General features: G+C 45.4%; 1 protein-coding gene across 1 annotated transcript; it reads left to right on the top strand.

The window, feature by feature from the left end:
* The first annotated feature begins 16,272 nt into the window (after positions 1 to 16,272).
* Positions 16,273 to 22,438, top strand: COMMD4 (COMM domain containing 4). Its single transcript, XM_058737008.1, has 8 exons — positions 16,273 to 16,394; positions 20,344 to 20,415; positions 20,642 to 20,707; positions 20,869 to 20,908; positions 21,209 to 21,328; positions 21,472 to 21,552; positions 21,880 to 22,056; positions 22,146 to 22,438. The coding sequence occupies exons 1-8, from the start codon at positions 16,392 to 16,394 to the stop codon at positions 22,184 to 22,186; spliced, it is 600 nt and encodes a 199-aa protein (XP_058592991.1). The 5' UTR covers positions 16,273 to 16,391; the 3' UTR covers positions 22,187 to 22,438.
* Positions 22,439 to 23,938: the final 1,500 nt, after the last annotated feature.

Below are 23,938 nucleotides of genomic sequence, written 5' to 3'. Positions count from 1 at the left end.
TGGACAGATTTTTCTCCTGGTTGTAGGTCGTATTTTATTCCTTCTTTGCATTCCTGGTAATTTTTGACTAGATGATAGATGTGATTTTGATGTTGTGGATGCTGAATTTAGTAATTTTCTTTTAAATAGTTTTGGACTTTGTTCCCACATCATTGAAGTTACTTAACATTAGGTCTATTCAAAGCTTACTTTCAAGCTTTGTTAGGACGGTTTCAGAGCAGCCTTTATCCTCTTGTAACCTAAAGTTAATTAAAGTTCTCCTTTATCCTCCAAGCATTCCTGTTAAGATAAAACTTCTGTTCAGTGTCCTATGTATTAGGAGGTGTTTCTATTCTGGTTAGTGAGAATAGGAATTATTTCTAGTCTCTTGTAAGCTCTGGGAATTGCTTGGGCTTCTGCTTTCTAGTTTTTTATCTTACACTTGTTTCCTCTCACATGTGTATATGTCAGTACTGAGCCAAATACTTCAAGAATCTTTGTAATTTTCCAGAATATACTCACTCATGCTCTCTTTCTGAAGCACTGTTCTCTCTGGTATTCTGCCTCACAAATTCTATATTTGTTGACCTTCCTAACCTCTAGTCTCCCATCTCAACTCAGCAAGAGAGTTGGGCATTACTTGGATTCCCTCTCCCTGGGTGGGAGCCTGTTAGTTGCTTTCAGCAATAAACTGAGGAAGCTGTAAGTTTCACCTTCTTTTAGAAATCATGATTCTGATCTATCTATTGTCTAATGTCTAAAAGTTGTTGTTTTATACATTTTTTCCAGTTTTTCTCATTGCTCAAGGAGGGAGGGAGTCCTAGTACCTGTTACACCATTAATGGCCATAAGTAGAAGTTTCTCCATTTAGTTTTTTTTTCAATTTTTTATTTTTTAATTTTATTTTTAAATTTTACATCCAAGTTAGCATATAGCGCAACAATGATTTCAGGAGTAGATTCCTTAATTCCCCTTACCCGTTTTGCCCCCCCCCCCACAACCCCTCCAGTAACCCGCAGTTTGTTCTCCATATTTAAGAGTCTCTTAGGTTTTTGTCCCCCTCCCTGTTTTTATATTATTTTTGCTTCCCTTCCCTTATGTTCACCTGTTTTGTATCTTAAAGTCCTCATATGAGTGAAGTCACATGATATTTGTCTTTCTCTGACTAATTTTGCTCAGCATAATACCCTCTAGTTCCATCCATGTAGTTGCAAATGGCAAGATTTCATTCTTTTTGGTTGCTGAGTGGTACTCCATTGTGTATATATACACTACGTCTTCTTTATCCATTCATCCATCGATGGACATTTGGGCTCTTTCCATACCTTGGCTATTGTCAATAGTGCTGCTATAAACATGGGGTGCATGTGTCCCTTCGAAACAGCACACCTGTATCCCTTGGATAAATGCCTAGTAGTGCAATTGCTGGGTTGTAGGGTAGTTCTTGTTTCAATTTTTTGAGGAACCTCCATACTGTTTTCCAGAGTGGCTGCACCAGTTTGCATTCCCACCAACAATGCAAAAGAGATCCTTTTTCTCCACATCCTTGCCAACATCTGTTGTTGCCCGAGTTGTTAACGTTAGCCATTCTGACAGGCGTGAGGTGGTATCTCATTGTGGTTTTGATTTGTATTTCCCTGATGATGAGTGATGTGGAGCATTTTCTTTTTTTTTTTTTTTTAATTTTTTTTTCAACGTTTTTTATTCATTTTTGGGACAGAGAGAGACAGAGCATGAAGGGGGGAGGGGCAGAGAGAGAGGGAGACACAGAATCGGAAACAGGCTCCAGGCTCCGAGCCATCGGCCCAGAGCCCGACGCGGGGCTCGAACTCACGGACCGTGAGATCGTGACCTGGCTGAAGTCGGACGCTTAACCGACTGCGCCACCCAGGCGCCCCAATGGAGCATTTTCTTCATGTGTCGGTTGGCCATCTGGATGTCTTCTTTGGAGAAGTGTCTGTTCATGTCTTCTGCCCATTTCTTCACTGGATTATTTGTTTTTTGGGTGTTGAGTTTGATAAGTTTTTTATAGATTTTGGATACTAACCCTTTATCTGATGTGTCGTTTGCAAATATCTTCTCCCATTCCATCGGTTGCCTTTTAGTTTTGCTGATTGTTTCCTTGGCTGTGCAGAAGCTTTTTATTTTGATGAGGTCCCAAGAGTTCATTTTTGGTTTTGTTTCCCTTGCCTCCAGAGACGTGTTGAGTAAGAAGTTGCCGCGGACAAGATCAAAGAGGTTTTTGCCTGCTTTCTCCTCGAGGATTTTGATGGCTTCCTGTCTTACATTTAGGTCTTTCATCCATTTTGAGTTTATTTTTGTGTACGGTGTAAGAAAATGGTCCGGGTTCATTTTTTTCTGCATGTTGCTGTCCAGTTTTCCCAGCACCACTTGCTGAAGAGACTGTCCCAATTCCACTGGGTATTCTTACCTGCTTTGTCAAAGATTAGTTGGCCATACGTTTGTGGGTCCACTTCTGGGTTCTCTATTCTGTTCTATTCATCTGAGTGTCTGTTTTTTGTGCCAGTACCATACTGTCTCGATGATTACACCTTTGTAGTATAGCTTGAAGTACAGGATTACGATGCCTCCTGCTTTGGTTTTCTTTTTCAAGATTGCTTTGGCTATTCGGGGTCTTTTCTGGTTCCATACAAATTTTAGGATTATTTTTTTCTAGCTCTGTGAAGAATGCTGGTGTTATTTTGATAGGGATTGCATTGAATATGTAGATTGCTTTGGATAGTATCAACATTTTAACAATATTTGTTCTTCCTATCCAGGAGCGTGGAATCTTTTCCCTTTTTGTGTGTGTGTGTGTGTCTTCTTCAATTTCTTTCATAAGCTGTCTATAGTTTTCAGTGTATAGATTTTTCACTTCTTTGGTTAGATTTATTCCTAGGTATTTTATGGGTTTTGGTGCAATTGTAAACGGGATCGATTCCTTGATTTCTCTTTCTGTTGCTTCATTGTTGGTGTATAGGAATGCAACCAATTTCTGTGTGTTGATTTTATATCCTGCAACTTTGCTGAATTCATGAATCAGTTCTAGAAGTTTTTTGGTGGAATCTTTTGCGTTTCCCATATAGAGTATCATGTCATCTGCGAAGAGTGAAAGTTTGACCTCCTCCTGGCTGATTTGAATGCCTTTTATTTCTTTGTGTTGTCTTATTGCAGAGGCTAAGATTTCCAATACTATGTTGAATAACAGTGGCGAGAGTGGACATCCCTGTCTTGTTCCTGACCTTAGGGGGAAAGCTCTCAGTTTTCCCCATTGAGGATGATATTGGGTCTTTCATATGTGGCTTTTATGATCTTGAGGTATGATCCTTCCATCCCTACTTTCATGAGGATTTTTATCAAGAAAGAATGCTGTATTTTGTCAAATATTTTTCTCTACATCTATTGAGAGGATCATATGGTTCTTGTCCTTTCTTTTATTGAGGTGATGAATCACGTTGATTGTTTTGCGGATACTGAACCAGCCCAGCATCCCAGGTATAAATCCCACTTGGTCGTGGTGAATAATTTTTTTAATGTATTGTTGAATCCAGTTGACTAATATCTTGTTGAGGATTTTTGCATCCATGTTCATCATGGAAACTGGTCTGTAGTTCTCCTTTTTAGTGGGGTCTCTGTCTGGTTTTGGAATCAAGGTAATTCTGGCTTCATAGGAAGGGTTTGGAAGTTTTCCTTCCATTTCTATTTTTTGGAACAGCTTCAAGAGAATAGGTGTTAACTCTTCCTTAAGTGTTTGGTAGAATTCCCCTGGAAAGCCATCTGGCCCTGGACTCTGGTTTTGGGGGAGATTTTTGATTATTAATTCAATTTCTTTACTGGGTCTGTTCAAATTTTCTATTTCTTCCTGTTTTAGTTTTGATAGTGTATATGTTTCTAGGAATTTTTCCATTTCTTCCAGATTGCCCATTTTATTTGCATATAATTGCTCATAATATTCTCTTATTATTGTTTTTATTTCTGCTGTGTTGGTTGTGATCTCTCCTCTTTTATTCTTGATTTTATTTATTTGGGTCCTTTCCTTTTTCTTTTTGATCAAACTGGCTAGTGGTTTATCAATTTTGTTAATTCTTTCAAAGAACCAGCTTCTGGTTTCATCGATCTGTTCTACTGGGTTTTTTGGGGTTTGATAGCATTAATTTCTGCTCTAATCTTTATTATTTCCTGTCTTCTGCTCGTTTTGTTTTGTTTGCTGTTCTTTTTCCAGCTATTAAGGCGTAAGGTTAGGTTGTATATCTGAGATCTTTCTTCCTTCTTTAGGAAGACCTGGATTGCTATATACTTTCCTCTTATGACCACCTTTCCTGCATCCCAGAGGTTTTGGGTTGTGGTATTATCATTATCATTGGCTTCCATGAACTTTTTAACTTCCCCTTTAACTTCTTGGTTAGCCAATTCATTCTTTAGTAGGATGTTCTTTAGCCTCCAAGTATTTGTTACCTTTCCAAAATTTTTCTTGTGGTTGATTTTGAGTTTCATAGCATTATAGTCTGAAAATATGCACGGTATGATCTCTATCTTTTTGTACTTGTTGAGGGCTGATTTGTGTCCCAGTATGTGGTCTATTCTGGAGAACGTTCCATGTGCACTGGAGAAGAATGTATAGTCCACTGCTTTAGGATGAAATGTTCTGAATATATCTGTTAAGTCCACCTGGTCTAGTGTGTCATTCAAAGCCATTGTTTCCTTGTTGACTTTTGACTAGATGATCTGTCCATTACTGTGAGTGGGGTGTTGAAGTCCCCTACTATTATGGTATTACTATCAATGAGTTTCTTTATGTTTGTGATTAATTGATTTATATATTTGAGTGCTTTCACATTTGGTGCATAAATGTTCACAATTGTTAGGTCTTCTTGGTGGATAGACCCCTTAATTATGATATAATGCCCTTCTTTTTAATTTTTTTTTCAACGTTTTTTATTTATTTTTGGGACAGACAGAGACAGAGCATGAATGGGGGAGGGGCAGAGAGAGAGGGAGACACAGAATCGGAAACAGGCTCCAGGCTCCAAGCCACCAGCCCAGAGCCTGCCGCGGGGCTCGAACTCACGGACCGCAAGATCGTGACCTGGCTGAAGTCGGACGCTTAACCGACTGCGCCACCCAGGCGCCCCTATAATGCCCTTCTTCATCTCTTGATACAGTCTTTAAAGTATAGATTGTCTGATATAAGTATGGCTACTCTAACTTCTTTTGTTGACCATTAGCATGATAGATGGTTCTCCCTCCCTTTATTTTCAATCTGTAGGTGTCTTTAGGTCTAAAGTGGGTCTCTTGTAAACAGCATATAGATGGATCTTGTTTTCTTATCCATTCCATTACCCTGTTTTTTTGATTGGAGCATTGAGTCCATTGACGTTTAGAGTAAGTACTGAAAGATATGAATTTATTACCATTATGTTGCTTGTAGAGTTGGAGTTTCTGGTGGTGTTCTCTGGTCCTTTCTAGTCTTTGTTGCTTTTGGTCTTTATTTGTTTGTTTGTTTGTTTGTTTGTTTGTTTTTTCATCTTTTCTCCCCTCAAAGAGTCCCCTTAAAATTTCTGGCAGGGCTGGTTTAGTGGTCACAAACTCCTTTAATTTTTGTTTGTCTGGGAAACTTTTTATCTCTCCTTCTATTTTGAATGACAGCCTTGCTGGATAAAGAATTCTTGGCTGCAGGGGCGCCTGGGTGGCTCAGTCAGTTAAGCATCCGACTTCAGCTCAGGTCATGATCTCGCGGTCCGTGAGTTCAAGCCCCGCGTCGGGCTCTGTGCTGACAGCTCAGAGCCTGGAGCCTGTTTCAGATTCTGTGTCTCCCTCTCTCTCTGCCCCTCCCCCGTTCATGCTCTGTCTCTCTCTGTCTCAAAAATAAATAAACGTTAAAAAAAATTTAAAAAAAAAGAATTATTCGCTGCATATTTTTCTGATTCAGCACATTGAATATATCCTGCCACTCCTTTCTGGCCTGCCAAGTTTCTGTGGATAGGTCTGTTGCAAACCTGATCTGTTTTCCCTCGTAGGTTAAGGACTTTTTTTCCCTTGCTGCTTTCATGATTCTCTCCTTGCCTGACTATTTTGTGAACTTGACTATGATATGCCTTGTTGATGGTCAGTTTTTGTTGAATCTAATGGGACTCCTCTGTGCTTCCTGGATTTTGATGTCTGTGTCTTTCCCCAGGTTAGGACTTTTCTGCTATGATTTGCTCATATAACCCTTCTACCCCTATTTCTCTCTCTTCCTCTTCTGGGACCCCTATGATTCTGATGTTCCTTTTTAATGAGTCACTGATTTCTCTAAGTCTTAAATCGTGCCTTTTTGCCTTAATTGCCCTCTTTTTTTTTTCTGCTTCATTATTCTCCATAAGTTTGTCCTCTATGTCACTGATTCTCTGTTCTGCCTCATCCATTCTTGCTGCCGTGGCATCCATTAGAGATTGCAGCTCAGTTATAGCATTTTTAAATTTCATCCTGACTAGCTTTTACTTCTTTTATCTCCGCAGAAAGGGATTCTAATCTATGTTCGACCCCAGCTGGTATTCTTACTGTTGTGATTCAGTTCAGACATCTTGCTTGTATCTGTGTTGGTTAAGTCCTTGGCTGTCATTTCTTCCAACTCTTTCATTTGGGGTGAATTCCTTTGTTTTATCATTTTGAGGGGAGAAAAGGAATTTTGAGGTAAAAAAATTAAAATTAAAAAAATATTAAAATTAAAAATTAAACACACACACACAAAATAGAATAAATGAGGCTAGATTGTAGGTATGTTTTGGTCTGGGTGTTGAAGGGGGCTTGATAGATTAGAGAAAAAAGGGGAAGAAAAAAAGGAAATCATTTGAAATTTTGAAAAAATGAATACACTGAAGTAGACTAAAATGAAATGATGGAAGTAAAATAAAATTTGAAAAAGTTTACACAAAAGTAAAAAATATAGTAGAAAAAAATTAAAGAAAATATTTTTTAATGTTTTTTATTTATTTTTTTGAGACAGAGAGAGACAGATAATGAGCAGGGGAGAGGCAGAGAGAAAGGGAGGCACAGAAGCAGGCTCCAGGCTCTGAGCTGTCAGCACAGAGCCCAATGTGGGGCTCGAACTCATGGACTGTGAGATCATGACCTGAACCGAAGTCAGATGCTTAACCGACTGAGCCACCCAGGCACCCCTAAAGAAAATATTTTTAATAAAAATTGAAAATGAAAATGAATTTTTTCTCTTTCTGTATTCAAGAAAAAGAAAAGAAACAAAAAAGAAAAAAGAAAGAAAAAAATTGAATAGATCGACTGGTGAACAGACTGAAATACGACTGAAATTACTTCCTTTTCCCCTAGAAGTCTAACTATGAAGCACTTTATAGTCCATAAACTAAGCAGGCAGAGGAACTTGTGTTTTTGAAGAGTGGGGTTGGCCCACTTGGGTGGGGCTTAGTGTAATGGCTCCATTTTCCACTAGATGGTGCTGCTTAGCTTACTGGGGTGGATTGTTGTGACACTTGTAGGTGCATATGCGCATGTGCAGCAGCGGTGAAAATGGCCATCACCCAGCTACCCAGTCTCTAGTATTGGAACTCTGTTCTCCCCGATCAGCAATTGTGCACCCGTCCTTTGTCTTTGGCTTCCTTCTATTCCCTGCTTTTACACAGTCCATGACCAAGCCCCAGGCAGCACCTCCCTACTGAGTTTTATCTCAGATGCAGCTGTTTTTCTGACCCCTTACTTCTGAGGGACTGTGGCTTTGACCCGTTATTCCCCTCTGCAGGCGGGTCTCAGCAAGCAATGGCCAGGTGCCAGCCACACCCAAGAACGTTTGCAGGACTGTGCTGCTGCTGATGCCCAGAGACTGTGGCCGGGTGCCAGCCCACCCCAGGAAAATTTCGTGAGATAGTGTAGCAACAGCATTTCAGGGATTATGGAAAATCAGAACACACATCTGGCACCAGGCTTCACCCTTAATGACCTTGTTTCAGCACCAGTGAATGTGGTTGTTCTCCCAGGTCCACTGGGGCCTTGCCTTTGGGGGGCCCACACAGCCTCTACCAGGTGTCCTCCCAGCAGGGGAGCTGCCTCTCCCTGTGTGGCCTGAAGAACACTGGACTCCACTCTGCTCCTGGGAATTCTCCCTTCCCACCAGAGCACCAGCAGGTATCGAGCTGCAGAGTTGCAGACTCTGTGCTCCCCCTGTTTATAGTCTTTTTTTTTTTAATTTTTTTAATGTTTATTTATTTTTGAGACAGAGAGAGACAGAGCATGAACAGGGGAGGGGCAGAGAGAGAGGGAGACACAGAATCTGAAACAGGCTCCAGGCTCTGAGCTGTCAGCACAGAGCCCGATGCAGGGTCGAACTCACAGACTGTGAGACCATGACCTGGGCCGAAGTCGGACGCTTAACTGACCAAGCCACCCAAGCGTCCCCCCCCCCACCCGTTTATAGTCTTAATGGAATTTAAACCCTCTTCTTTCTCCTTTCTCCTTTCTCACTTTTTAGTTCAGTCCCTGTGGCTGCTTCCACTTTTCCACTTTCTCTCCAGCTGTTTTGGGGGGGGGATGACTTTTCCTGTATTCTCCCCCCACACCCATACCCCTGTTGCTGTCCTCTTTCCACCTGCAAAAGTGGCTCCCTGCCCTCTAAAGCTTCTCTCTCCCCCAGTTCACCCTTCTGCACCGTGTACCTGCTGAATTCTGTGGTTCAGGTTGTGCAGATTGTTGTATTAATCCTCTGATCAGTTTTCTAGGTGTGCAGGATGGTTTAGTGTTGGTCGGGCTGTATTTCATGGATGCAAGACACACAAAAAACTTCCATGATGTTCCGCCATCTTGGTTTCTCCCTCCATTTAGTTTTAATCTGTGTCTTTCTTGTCAGTGAGTTTGAACATTTTTTTTTATGTGTCAGGAGAATTTGCATTTCTTTTTCTTTGAAGTTTTATATGTCTTTCCAGTTTTTCTTAGAATTGTTGGTCTTTCTTTTCCTTTTTTAGCATGGAATGAATAATAGCACTCCTACTGTGACCAAGATGGAATATTGATTATAGCCTCCCATCATAAAACTAAAAAGCTGAACAAAATATATACAGAAATTATCTTCAGGCACTGGGCAACAGACAGTGCAAGTTTACAATCTCTGAGAGAAGGGAATAATATGAAGCGAATTTTACATCTTTCTGCCTGGAAGACATTTGCAAGCCCCAAATGGTGGCACAGGGAAGTGGAGTTCAGGTAGAGAGCATCGGAGCTCAGGGCTGCTAAAATGCGTATGGTAGAGTAGCAGAAAGGAGTTACAGAGAAGGGGCCCCAGAAATCTTACAGAGCTTCTCCTCAGGTCCTTGGTCAAATCCTAAACTCTGAGTGTGTGGACTCAGACTCTGCAAGGGCTAGCAGAAAACAGCTGCCAGGGCACTGAGGGCAAAACATATACTTCCGAGGTCACAGGATACTAGAGACACAATGGAGCTCTGACCCAACCAGAGTGGAGAGGTCTTCATAACCATCCCAGACAGTCACATGAGGGCCTAGAAGGCTATGCTTTTGGGGTAAGGAAACTTCTCTAGGAATCAAGGAAAAATGGGAAAAGATGCACCATAACAAAACCTAAGACCAAGCCTTGACATATATGATCAAGTTAATCCATCAGTAATTTAATTGCCTCCCGGAACAAAATTCAACACTATTTAGAGTGAGATAATATAATCCAAATTTTGGGGCACCTGGGTGGCTCAGTCAGTTAAGCATCCGACTTTGGCTCAGGTCATGATCTCACGGTCTGTGAGTTCAAGCCCCGTGTCGGGCTCTGTGCTGACAGCTCAGAGTCTGGAGCCTGTTTCAGATTCTGTGTCTCCTTTTCTCTCTGATCCTCCCCCATTCATGCTCTGTCTCTCCCTGTCTCAAAAGGGAATAAACGTTAATATAATCCAAATTTCTACAGTGTACATTCACAATGTTCAGCATATCAAAAAATATTTACTAGACATATGAAGAAGAAAGGATATTCAAAAATTAAGAGAAAAACCAGCCAACACATGCAGACCTGTAAATGGCTCAGATATTAGAATTAGCAGACAAGGGCTTAAAAAGACAACTATTTAAGTACATTAAAGAATTTTCAGGGGCGCCTGGGTGGCTCAGTCGGTTAAGCGTCCGACTTCGGCTCAGGTCACGATCTCACTGTCCGTGGGTTCAAGCCCCGCATCAGGCTCTGTGCTGACTGCTCAGAGCCTGGAGCCTGTTTCAGATTCTGTGTCTCCCTCTCTCTCTGACCCTCCCCCGTTCATGCTCTGTCTCTCTCTGTCTCAAAAATAAATAAATGTTAAAAAAAATTTTAAAAAAATTTTTCAGGAATAATATTTTAGTGTAAGTATATCCCATTAATTATTTGGGATATACTTACACTAAAAATTATTCCTTGTTTATCAGAAATTTAAATATCACTGGGCATCCTGTATTTTACTTGGCAACCCTACCCCAAATGCCAAGCGGAAAGAAGAATCCAAAATCCCAGCCTCCTGCAAGTGGTCTGGCCTAGAGCATGGCCTCATGGGGACAATTGTGCATTGGATGGATTAGTGATACTCAGTCATGGGGGCGCCTGGGTGGCTCAGTAGATTGGGCGTCTGACTCTTGGTTTTGGCTCAGGTCATGATCTCATGACTTGTGAGGCTGAGCCCTGCATCCGGCTCTGCAAGCCTGCTTGGAATTTCTCTCTCCCCACTTCTCTCTGCCACTGCCAGACTTGCTCTGTCTCTCTCTCTCTCTCTCTCAGTAAATAAACAAATATAAAAAATTATTTTAAAAAAGAGATGCTCAGTCATTTACTATGTCAAAATTGCCAGACCTTCATACTGCCAAGTACTATTTTTTACTAAATCAATTCTTTTTCATCTTGAAATCACTATAGATTCAGGAGAGGTTTCAAAGATAGTGCAGGGAGGTTTCATGTATTCTTCATTCCATTTCTTCCAATGGTTACATTCGACAGAAATATAGCTCAATATGAAAACAATATCAAATGTATAGTTCTACATCATTTTATCCCATGTTTAGGTTCATGTGACCACCTGTAATCAGGATACAGAACTGTTCCACCACCACAAAGAGTTCCCTCTGCTACTCCTTTGTAATCACACCTCCCTCCTCCCTCCCACCACCCTTTCCCCAGCAACCACTGCTCTGCTTCCCGTGTCTATGATTTTGTCATTCCAACACTGTTATATAAATGGACTTATATCCTATGTGACCTTTTGAGATTGGCCTTTCTCCCCTCACTCTGCATAATACCCTGGAGATCTATCCAAGTTGTTGCATATATCTATAGTTTGTCCCTTTTTATTGCTGAGTAGTATTTCATAGAATGGATGTCAAACAGTTTGCTTGACTGTTCACTATTTGAGGGATATTTGGTTGTTTCCAGTTTGAGATTATTACAAATAAATCTGCCATGAACAACTGCATATAGGTTTTTGTGTAGACATAATTTGTCTTTTTTTCCCTTGGGATAATTGCCCAAGAATGTAATTGCTAGGTCATATAGGAGGTATATATTTATTTTTTTATTTTTTTAATGTTTATTTATTTTTGAGAGTGAGAGAGAGACAGAGTGTGAGAGGGGGAAGGGCAGAGAGATGGGGAGACACAGAATCTGAAGCAGGATCCAGGCTCTGAGCTGTCAGCACAGAGCCTGACACAGGGCTTGAACTCACAGACCAAGAGATCATGACCTGAGCTGAAGACAGATGACCAACTGACAGAGCCACCCAGGCACCCCAAGGAGGTATATATTTACCCTTTTTTTTAAAGTTTATTTATTTATTTTGAGAGACAGCGAGCAAGCACAAGCAGGGTAGGGGCAGAGAGAGAGGGAGAGAGAGAGAAAAACCCAAGCAGGCTCTGCACCATCAGCACAGAGCCCTACTCGAGGTTGGAACCCTTGAAGTGCAAGATCATGACCTGAGCCAGTCAAGAGTCAGTCGCTCAACCAACTGAGCCACCCAGGCGATCCCAGGTACATATTTAAAGAAACTGCCAAACTATTTCCTAGAGTATCTGCACCATTTTACATTTCCAACAGAGATCCATTTTTTAAGTTTATTTATTTATTTATTTTGAGACAGAGAGAGAGAGAGAGAGAGAGAGAGCATGAGCAGGAGAGGGGCATAAAGAGAGAGCGAGAATACAAAGCAGGCTCCCTGTTGCCAGCACAGAGCCCGAGGTGCGGCTTGAACTCAGGAACTGTGAGATCTTGACCTGAGCCAAAATCAAGAGTTGGCTCCTTAACCAACTGAACCACCTGGGTGCCCCCAGAGATCCAGTTTTAATGGCATCTGCACCAGGATTTGGTATTATCACGACTTTTTAGTTCAGCTGTTCTGATAGGTATGTAGTAATATCTTACCATGGTCTTAATTTGTATTTCCCTAAAAGCTAGTGATGTTGGACATCTTTTTGTGTACTTTAAATCAACTCATTTCTAACACCTAAACCAATGTATTTAAAAGGCAACCAAATTTGTGGTTCTCCATGTGTGATCTCTGAGCTGCCAGCATGGCAGTTTGCTTGACTATCATTTACTATATATAGAAGGTATCATTTACTATATATAGAAGGTAACTGTAAATATCAATTATTTATGGTATATCACCTGAAACCATCTTGCGTACCTACAGGTTCACACACCACATTCAGGGCAGGGCACATTCATTGCCCAGTTCTGGGGGTTCCATGCCCACAGATTATGGTGTGAATTCCCCTGCCCCTGGAATTGTGCAGTACACAGCCTATACAGCTTTATGTGACAATTCTGACTCACAGACACTGATCTAGTCCTACTCACACCTCTTCCTGCCCTTAATTTGACACACACACACACACACACACACACACACGGTAAGACTCCTCTTCCAGTGCTCTCACCCCTGCTAGGACTCAGGGCAGGGCTAGCACAATTCCTAGCGTGTTCAAAGCCTGCCCCTAGTCATTGCTGAGTGAAAAATCACGTTCCAAAACAGAATACAGGGTAAGATACCATTATGAAATTTATATTAATAGTTGATAAAACAGACAATACACTGACATCAAAGGTGTTCCTCCCCAGTCAATTCTCCAACGCTGGCTGAATGCCCTACAATTCAATTCAGTTCAATTCTGACAGTGTCTACCTAGAGTTAGCATCAGAGCCCACAGGTTAAGGGCTCAGTCCCACAAGACTGCCCGCACTTCAGACAGCAATTGAAAGTAGTGGGTTCTCTGGTTACCCCCGCTTCTGTCTGGTTTGGCAACAAATCAGGGTTTTCACAACCCTCTCAAGTTAATTTGCAGAAATTAGGGAAACACGCCCACCAGTTTACTGTATAATAAAGGGTACAAATGAACCGTCCGATGAAGAGATACTCGAGGCAAGACCTGAAAGGGTCCCGAGTGCAGGACTTCTGTCTCCATTGAGTTGAGACATGCTACTTCCCAGCACATGGATGTGATCACAACCCGGAAGCTCTCTGCAGTTCAGAGGTTTTTATGGAAGCTTCATCATGTAGACATGATCAGTCATTAACTCAGTCTGTGGCTCTTCTCCAAGCTTCCAATCATGGCTTGGTCTTCCTGGTGACCAGCCCCATCCTGAAGCTATCCAGGAGCCCACCAAGAGTCAAGGGACTCCTATTACCTAGGAAACTCCAAGGGATTTAGGAGCTCTGTGTCAGGAACTGAGGGCAGAGACCAAATATATATTTCTTATTAGGTCACAGTTGTGTACGTATGGAAAAAAGCCAGAAAGGGCTGTTAGAGAAGTTACCTGGGGAGAGAAGGGCTTTGCTAATTTTTTGTTGCTTTAACTTTTCTGTATTTTGTGATTTATTTACATGCCTTTTTGTGTTTATTTCAAAATGAATTACTATTTTAGGTTTTTATGTTAATCACCCAGTGCTCATCATGACAAGTGCACTCTTTAATCCCCATCACCTGTTTTACCCATTGTCCACCCACCCACCTCCCCTCTGGTAACCATAAGTTTGTTCTCTATAGTTAAGAGTCTGTTTCTTGGTTTGTCTTTCTTTTTTTTTCCTTTGCTCATTTGTTTTGTTTCTTAAATTCCACATGAGTGAAATCATATGGTATTTGTCTTCCTCTGACTGACTTATTTCACTTAGCATTATACTCTCTAGCTCCATCCATTGTACATTGCAAATGACAAAATTTCGTTATTGTTTATAGCTGAGTAATATTCCACTGTGTATGTGTGTACACACATTTATACACACAAACACACACACGCATCCCACATCTTCTTTATCTGTTCATCAATCGATGGACACTTGACACTTGGGCTGCTTGCATTTGGATGCTTACAATTTGGCTATTGTAAATAATGCTGCTATAAACATAGGGGTGCATGTATCCCTTCGAATTAGTGTTTTTGTATTCTTTGGGTAAATACCTAGTAACGTGGTAAATTGTAAAGCTAGTTCAAGTAACATTTTGAGGAAAAGTATTTCTAATGTGTGTTGAATTAGAGAGAAACCCTGTCAATGTTTGACAGGGTGATAAAACTGTAATCTTTGGGGTTATTTTTTCTACTAGACAGAAATCTGTAAGTTAACATATAACCTTTCAGGTACATTTTCCTACATTAGTGGTTTTCAAAGTATAGTCCCCAAAGGGGAAGCATCAGTATCACTTGGGAACTTGGTGGGAATTGCACATTTTCGGGTCCCATCCCAGACCTGTTTAATTAGAAACTCCGAGGGTGGGAACCACCTCTGTTTGCCCAAGCCCTGCCAGTGATCCTGATGCACTGTAAAGTTTGAGAACCACTGCTCTAAATAGTCAAATAACCTTTACTTGTGAAAAAAATCCGAGACAGTGCTCCAGTATGACATTAAAAGGACACACCACCCACCTTTTTGCCTTGTTTCCAGATTTAAATAATTTGTCTGTCTGATGCTAAGTTTCATATTTGCTCTTTCGTTTTTCAAATACCCTATCAACTCAAGGCAGTTTCCACCTATTCCCAAATTTTCTTTTAATTTTTTTTTCAACGTTTTTTATTTATTTTTGGGACAGAGAGAGACAGAGCATGAACAGGGGAGGGTCAGAGAGAGAGGGAGACACAGAATCGGAAACAGGCTCCAGGCTCCGAGCCATCAGCCCAGAGCCTGACGCGGGGCTCGAACTCACGGACCGCGAGATCGTGACCTGGCTGAAGTTGGACGCTTAACCGACTGCGCCACCCAGGCGCCCCCCAAATTTTCTTTTAAATCAAAACTGGTTTTGATTAAACAGTCTATCAACTGTTTTCTTCTGTAACCTACTGATATGCTGAAATTGAAATTGAGCCAGTCTTATAATGCTTAAAATGTAAGTTTTCTTTGACATCGTGTAGTATTTTAAAACTGTTGACTTAAACATGCTGACGTTTATGATTTTCAAAAAGCTCTTTATAAATGAGATCCATTTTAGCATGAATTGGGAAAGCTTTCCATCTTTTTGTATTTATGGAGAGTTTAATTGCGATGGGTTGTCCTTTGAAAGCTTGAAAGGCTGCAACAATAAAACCAGCTGGGCCTGGCTTATGGGGGCGGGATATGTCATTGAAGAGAGCTCTCAAATTGTTCAATTTCTCCTTTGGTTATTAGTCTATTCTCTAGGGTATTTTCGGTTCTGTTGCTGTTTTGTTTTTTGCTTTTACCTCTTTAAGTGAATGTTGGAAACTGTTCCTAGTTCACCCCTTGCTCAAACTCACCAGTAAGCGGACTAATGCAACTTCAAACAACTTATTCTCTTCCCATTAGAAAAACTAAGGTATAACATCTAACGTTGGCGAAGCCACAGGGTAAGTTCTGAGCATGTCAATTGTTACAGCCAATTGTAACGAAGGCAACTAAAGGGAATTCATCAAAATGAAATAAAATACGCAGGCACTCAAGGGAGCTGGGCGGGTGCTGGTGACGTGGGCTGTACAGTTTATGAAAATTCATTAAGCTTTATACTTACAGAGTGTACAATTTTCTTTATGTGTATCTTATTTCAGTAAAGTTTTTAAACTGTCTTTTGCCGCAGCCCACAGCTACCTATAACGGCACGGCTTACTGGCGGCCTACACGGAACGACCTGAACGCCCCCCCCCCACCCCTTCTCAAGAGTATCATCGCAAGTGCCAAAAAGGGCTCCCGGACTCCTGCTCTCTTAAGTTGAACACATTCAATGGCTCCCTGTCCCTCTCTTCTAGTTAAACTGGGGGCCGGCGCCGGGCAGTTCCGGGAAGAGGTTCCGGGGAGACACGGAACTCGTCGCCAGCCCCCTGCAGCTCCGGACGCGCAGACGCGCGCCCGTCCCCGCCCCCGCCCCCGCCCGCAGAGGCCCCGCCCCGCGTCACGTGAGCGCCGCGTCAGCTGACCAGAAGCGCCGGGAGGAGAAAGGCCGGGCGGCTTTCTGGCGCGATGGTGAGGGCCGCGGGGTGTCGGGAGGCGGGGCCCCGGGGCGGGCGTGCGGGCAGGCGGGCCCCCGAGTCTCGTGGCTGCGGCCGCGGGCGGACGTCAGGACGGGCAGGTGGAGACGGCCCCGGCCCCTCGGCAGACACCTGGGTGCGGTCGTGAGGGCCGAGCGTCCGGCTGGCAGGGCGGGCTGGCTGGGCGGGCGGGCGGGCGCCCTGCGGACTTGGTGTCCCGGGTGCTTCCTCGGCGGAAAGGAAGGGCCCGCACCCCCCGGACAGGAACTGGGCTTGCCTGCGGCGGGAGGTGCCCGCTTCCCGGCCCTCCTGTGAGACCTGGAGAATAATTTGCTTGGAATTAGGCTGAGTCTTCCGCACTGTTAGGAAGCCCCTTCGCCCTTCCCAGAACCAGACAGGACTAGACGTGGGATTGAGGCTTCTCAACTCCTCCATCCATTCATTCCTTCGACAGACTTCGAGTGCCTACTCTGTACCAGGCAGGGTGCCAGGCGCTGGGACTTCAGCTGCAGGGGGCCTGAATTGGCGGTCATAGGACTTGAGGGGACGGGACCTAACGTGTGTAGTGTTAGGAAGGCTTCCTGAGCCTGACAGCAACCTGAGGAGGCGGGGGCAGGGAAGAAAGCTGGCTGGCTGCAGTGCAGTTTGTGTACCAGAGGTTAGGAAGCTTTGCGGGTGGGGGCTGTATCTTCAGACAGAGAACAGCATGTTTAAAGACTTCAGGGGAGAGAGAGCAGGGCTCCCTAGGTAGACGCACTTCACCTATCTGGAAGGGGACCAACTGGAGGTTAGTGATACATGAAGCTCAACAGGTAAGCAAAGACCATATCTTGCTGGGTCTTGAGAGCTGGGAAAGGAGTTTACTTTAAGAAGAGAGCACTGAGAAGCTAGGAAGATCCTTTCCAGCAGAAATTAGAGATACTTTCCTATTTTCGGCTGACTTGTGGTGGGAGCAGGAGGGGAGCAGAGGGCCCCAGTTAGGGCAGCAGACCCCCCAGGAAATGGTGGTGACCTGAGTTAGGGCGGAGAGAGTGGAGAAATCATCAGGCCTAAGGACCAGAGGCTTGAGGGAAAAGGGAGAGGCAGGTGTCGGCTTGGTTCCCAGGTGGCCGTGCTCAGTGGGATGGGAAACCCAGGAAGGGGAGCAGGCTTCAGTGGGAAGAGCACAAGTTATTTTGCCAGGCGCTGTGGGAGGTGTCTGTGGGCCACCAGGTGCAGCTGGGAGAAGACCATCTAGATTTCAGGGGCTAAAGCTCAGAAGAGAATCTACAGTGCAGTTATAAATTTAGGAGTCATCGGCACCAAGATGATCACGGTAACCCTAAAAACAAGTAACCTGAGTGATGTGAGTTGGGAAGAGAGGACCTAGAGCAGAACCTTGAGAAATGCCAGCATTTTAAGAAACGAACGCAAGAAACACGTTCTTGTAGTAAAAAAATGTAAATAATACAGAGATGGTGGAAGACTTCTGCGGGTAAAAGTCAGGGGCCCATGAACTTAGGAGAAATCTCACATCTTAATTTTCACTAACTTCAAACTGAAATTCAGCATTGCCTTCAATCATGAATGTTGGCAATAAACCCCAATATTAGCACCTCTGACTTTGTCACCAATAGAAATGAGAGATATCTGCCTATCACATTACAGTTGTTGACATTGTTCATGTATGTATTTATGTTAATTTGTAAATTACAGTGGATATCAGACTTGAAACATACACTACATCACCAATTTATTTGAAGATTTTGATAACTTAGTTTCCTTTGCAATCCTATGTATTTTATGCATTTAAAAACATTGTTTTGAGGGGCGCCTGGGTGGCTCAGTCGGTTAAGCCTCCAACTTTGGCTCAGGTCATCATCTCACGGTTCATGGGTTCAGGGGTCCAAGCCCCATGTCAGGCTCTGTGCTGACAGCTCAGAGCCTGGAGCCTGCTTTGGATTCAGTGTCTCCCTCTCTCTCTGCCCCTCCCCGCTCATGCTCTGTCTCTCTCTCTCAAAAATTAACAAACATTTTAAAAATTAAAATAAAAATAAAAACATTGTTTTGAGAAAGGCCTGTAGGTTTTGCCAGATGCCAAATGAGTCTATGGCACCCCTGAAATAGAGACTAGTGCAAGCCTGTCACTGTCCTTAACACCCCATCACCTCACCAACTGGTCCAGGCTCCTGCCCCAGAGTAATGACAGCAGGTGATGTGCAGAGATCACTATTTGGGGGCGGGGGGAGGAGGGTGAGCCAGTGAATGAGACCAAGGCCAGGACCAGGAGAAGTCCAGAAGAGTATGCTGTTTCACCAGGAAGGACGGGTTTGTGTCAGATGTCACTGAGGAGTTGAGGAAGAGGAAGACCAGATTTAGTGACAGTCATTTGTGACCATGGCTATGGGACTTCACTGGAGGCCCATATAGAAGCACCAGTGCAGTAGGGTCAGGTGAAGAGGAGCAAGAGGGTTGGAGGTTGAAGGGTCGTGGAGCAGGTCTGAAGTGCCTGAGAAGGTGACTGGGGGGGCCAAGTAGAGGACATGGTGTTTCCAGGCTGCCTGAGGGTCCAGTGGGATCAGGAGAACATGGGTTTGCGGTGTCCTCAATTTATGCGGTTTTGTTCCCAGCAGCAGGAAGCTGCCCACAGGTAAGAGGCATGGAAGGATGGATGTGGATGTTGCTGTGCACTAGAGTCCTGCCAGGCGGACAGGAGCTGGTCTGGGGAATGGAGGGTATGGGCAAGATGTGGTTGACAGGGTGGGTTTGCATTCTAGCAAGAGACAGACCTCAAATAGATAATAAAACCTGTCTGCTGTGATAAATGCTGTGGAGATCAAGAAAGAAGGATAGAGCAATGCCTTGGGTGGCTCAGTTGGTTAAGCGCCTGACTTGATTTTGGCTCAGGTCATGATCTCACAGTTCCTGAGTTTGAGCCCCACGTCGGGCTCCATGCTGAGAGCGCAAAGCCTGCTTGGGATTCTCTGTCTCCCTGTCTGCACCTCCCCCACTCGTGCCCCCCCTTCACAAAAATAAATAAATATTAAAACAAAATAATAAAAAGGATAGGGGCTAGAGTATGATGGAGAAGAGGTATTTTATTTATTTTTTTTTTGTTTTAGGTTTATTTATTTTGAGAGAGAGAGAGAGCATGAGCAGGAAGGGGCAGAGAGAGAGAGGGAGACAGAATTCCAAGCAGGCTCCACAATGCCACAGAGCCTGAGGTGGGGCTCAAACTCAGAAACCATGAGATCATGACCTGAGCCTAAATCAAGAGTCAGACGCTTAGCTGACTGAGCTACCTGGGAGCCCCAACTATTTTATTAACAGCTTAACTGAAGTAAAGTCAATAATATACATCTGTAAATGTACAGTTCAGTAAGTTTCAACACGTATATGTTCCTGAAAACTTTACCACAATCAAGATCACTGGGGCACTGGCCCCCAGAATTTCCTTGTGTAAGGGGCTGTTTTAGAAAGTATGGTCAGAGAATGCCCATTTGAGCAGAGACCTGAATGAAAGATGAGAGAGCAGGGTGTGCAGAGGGGGTGGCAAGGACACGGGAGAGTGCCCGTTGTAACAGGAGTAGCAGGGAGGCCAGCGTGGCTGGAGCTGGAGAAGGGAAGGAGGAGGAAGTGAGAGGTCATGACGCCCTGACAAGGACTTTGTTCTATGCTGTACCCCCGGCACTTAGAGCAGGATCTGCCACAGAGAAGTTTGCCACAGTCACTGCTGAGCACATAAACACCAGGACAGGGATCAGAACTAGGCTTGGTGGTGGGTGGGGTCAGTGAGAGGGTTCCCTAAATGGCCTGGTAATCGGAGAGAACAAGTGGCCAGACGGCATCCATCTTGGACAGGGAGCAGGGGTCCCTAAAGAACAGAATGTGGGAGACACCTGGCCACACCTCGGCACCCCTCCACCCCCCGCCCCAGCCTGACCACCTGCCTCACTCTTGTGCAGAGGTTCCGGTTCTGCGGTGATCTGGACTGTCCTGACTGGGTCCTGGCGGAGATCAGCACGCTGGCCAAGATTGTTGAGTGCATGGGATCTTTTGAGGGTGGGAGGAGCAGGGATGGGGGATGGGGGCTTTGGGGATGAAGGGTGGTGAGGTCACTCGGAGATTGGGGCCTCGGTGCCCTCAGCTTGTCCTAGCCTGCTATATGACTCTGATCATGTGGCCAGCCCTCTCTGAGCCCGCCCCCACAGCATGGAGGGGTGAGGTGGGACACTTTGACTAATGCAAGGCCTTCCCCTCCAGTCCTCCGTGAAGCTGAGGCTGCTGTGTAGCCAGGTGCTGAAGGAACTCCTGGGACAGGGGATTGACGTGAGTGCCGGGCCCAGCACCCCACTGTCCCATGAGCCTTGACCTCTACTGCCCTGAAAGTGCACCAGACCCAGGGAGGTGGGTGATCAGGACCCTGGCTGGGGTGCAAGAGGCTGGTGAGCTGGGGTCTGGCACTCCCTGAGGGCCTCCTTTCCCCCTAGTATGAGAAGATCCTGAAGCTCACCGCCGATGCCAGGTTTGGTGAGTACCCCACTGTGTCCACAGATGTTTGGGCCACTCTAGGTACTCGGCCTGGGGGTTAGCACAGAGGCCCCTCCTCCCAGCAGTCTGCCCTGATGCACTTGCCTCAGCAGAGGCGCATGGAGGAAAGGTGTTGACATCCCCCCCGCTTGCCAGTGTCCTCTTCCACTTCCTGGTGAAGCAGTAACAGTGCTCATGGGCTCAAGCAGGCCCAGGGGCTCTGAGCTGAAGATAGTAGGGCAACAAGGAGCTGGCCGAGGCCACAGTGACACCCCCTACCCCACCCATGGGTCCTCCCAGAGTCGGGCGATGTCAAGGCCACGGTGGCAGTGCTGAGTTTCATCCTCTCCAGTGCAGCCAAGCACAGCGTAGATGGCGAGTCCTTGTCCAGCGAACTGCAGCAGCTGGGGCTGCCCAAAGGTATGGGTGTGCAGGCGGCGGGCAGGTAACCTGTGTGCCAGGGGCTGCTGGGCAGCAGGCGGGGCCGGGTGGCCCTGAGAGGTGCCCTGTGAGCAGTCTGAGCCCCTACCTGCTACTTCAGGGGACCTCTATTCTGCCCCCAGAGCACGCGGCCAGCCTCTGTCGCTGTTATGAGGAGAAGCAGAGTCCCCTACAAGAGCACCTGCGGGCCTGCAGCCTGCGTGGTGAGTGTGGGGGGGTGGGGTCTGGCTTCCATTCTGGAAGGTGCATGCTGCCCGAGAGGTGCTTGACCTCAGGAAGGAGACTTGACCCTGGTCACATGTGGAGGAGTTACAGAGCCCAGGACTCCTGACTCCAGCCCAGATTTCTTTCCTCTGAGATCTGCTGTGGATAATCTAGCTTCTGATTGTGGCGTGTCTGCCCTGGGTCAGAGGGATGAGAGCTTCTCAGAGATCACGCAGCTTTGAAGGGTTGAGAGATGACCCAGGTGCGGGCTAAGGGCTGTGTGGCTCACCAGCCTGTGATCCTGAGAGCCCCACCCCACCCCGCAGTGAATAGGCTGGTGGGTGTGGGCTGGCGTGTGGACTACACCCTGAGCTCCAGCCTGCTTCAGTCCGTGGAAGAGCCCATGGTGCATCTGAGGCTGGAGGTGGCAGCTGCCTCGGGTGCCCCGGCCCAGCCTGTGGCCATGTCCCTCTCAGCAGACAAGTTCCAGGTCCTCCTGGCAGGTGAGACTCAGCTGTACCCGGAGGGGGAAGGGCCCCTCCCAGATCCCACCCCAGTGCTGCCCACCTACCCCCCCACCTTCCTCCCGCAGAACTGAAGCAGGCTCAGACCCTGATGAGCTCCCTAGGCTGAGGAGAATGGTGTTTGGGGCCCCTGTGGAGCCACCTTGCCCATGTCGAGTTGCTGCCCCCCAAACTCTTGAGGGGTGGCTCCAGCTCCAGGACCCTGGAGGCCTGGCCTCCCAGATCTCTGGCTTGCCAGGTTACCACTTGAGAATTCAGCATAAGGATTCTGAGGATTTTTCCAGCATTGCCCTCCCTCCCCCACGAGAGGCACTTGTCAACAGTTTTCACAAGCAGGAAGAATAAACAGAAGTGTAAAGGAGTGTGTGCACAGGTTTCTTTTTGGGTTCAAATGAAGGGTTTTTGTGAGAGAAGCCAAGCAACATACAGATGTCCCCAGCCCGTCACTCTTTTTCTATCTGCTGGTTGAGGCAGGTCAGGGGTGAGGCAGAACAAGGACCAAAATGAAACAGCTTGTCGGTACACCAGAAAATCAGGGTTCTGGTTCCTAGTCCCATGACACTCGCACTGCCCTCTCAGGCTGGCAGCAAGCACGTGGCCATAGTGCCAGATCCCCCAAAGAGAGAAAGGAGAGAGCCCTGCTCTTCCTGCTGTGTCCATTTAGAAGAGAGGAAGACTGCACCCCCTCAAACCACTCATTGTCAAGAGGAGTGGGGTAGGGACTGAATGTATGTGTCCCCCCCCCCCCCCCCAGATGAAGCCTTAACTGCCCAATTAGATGGTTTTAGGAGATGGGGCCTTTGTAGAGTGATTAGGTTTAGATGAGGTCATGAGAGTGGGACCTTCATGATGGGATTAGGAAAGACAGAGGGACTCTCTCCACAAACATGTACTGAGAAAAGGCCACATGAGAACAGCAAAGCAGGAGAAGGCCCACCAAGAACCAAATCTTCTGGCTCCTTGATCTCAGACTTTCCAGCCTCTGGAACATGAGAAATAAATGTGGTTTGAGCCACCCAGTTTGTATTTTATTACAGCACCTTAAGCCTAAAACATCTTAGGGTGCAGGAAAGCCATCAAAGAATAGTCCTGTCAAAAGGAGCCAGCATGTCCCACTGGCCAAAGATGGTTCCATTTAAGCATCAGAAAGTTTAAGGACCGACTCCACTCCTGACTTCTGCTTCTGGGAAAATGGAACATTTTTTCCTCCCACTAAGTAGAGCTGAAAACCTTGGACATTACTTACGAAACAAACCTAAGACTCTAAAAGGTGAAGAGAAGGCAGACTGGCTAGGATCATCAGGAACTGAAGGATCACAGCAGAGTAGATCTTAGATTTGCTTTGTGTGTCCCGCCTGGAGGCGGGAGACTGGCAGCCTGGGACACACCAGCACACCGAAAACCCTGACAAGCATCCTCTCTTGAGCCAAAGGACCAGGAAAGGGGCCAACCAACAAGACGGGAAACTACAGATACTCACTGCTGGCCTCCAGTGACAGCACAGAGAAACTGCAGTCCCTTTTCCACCCCTGTGCCGCTCCCCCCCCCCCCCCCCCCCCCCGCAGAGGCTGAGTGGGTGCCTAGATTCCCACCCCACATGGCAACAAGGAAGTGGCATTCCCTCCTCCTTTCCTCACTGGTGCTGTGTCTGGGGAGCCCTGCTAAAAAAGAGGATCTAAATAATATCCAGAGTCTCAATACCCCAAATGTCCAGGATTAAAAAAAAAAAAGCCAAGAACCAAGAAACTTTCAGTTTGAATGAGAAAAGACAACAGATGCCAACACCAAGAAAATACAGACTTGTATGCCAAAGATTTTATTTTTTTTTAATGTTTTATTTATTTATTTTGAGAGAGCATGT

This window comes from Neofelis nebulosa, chromosome 7 (genome assembly GCF_028018385.1).
Source record: "Neofelis nebulosa isolate mNeoNeb1 chromosome 7, mNeoNeb1.pri, whole genome shotgun sequence".
Taxonomy (NCBI): domain Eukaryota; kingdom Metazoa; phylum Chordata; class Mammalia; order Carnivora; family Felidae; genus Neofelis; species Neofelis nebulosa.
This window is presented reverse-complemented; position numbering and strand designations above follow the sequence as displayed.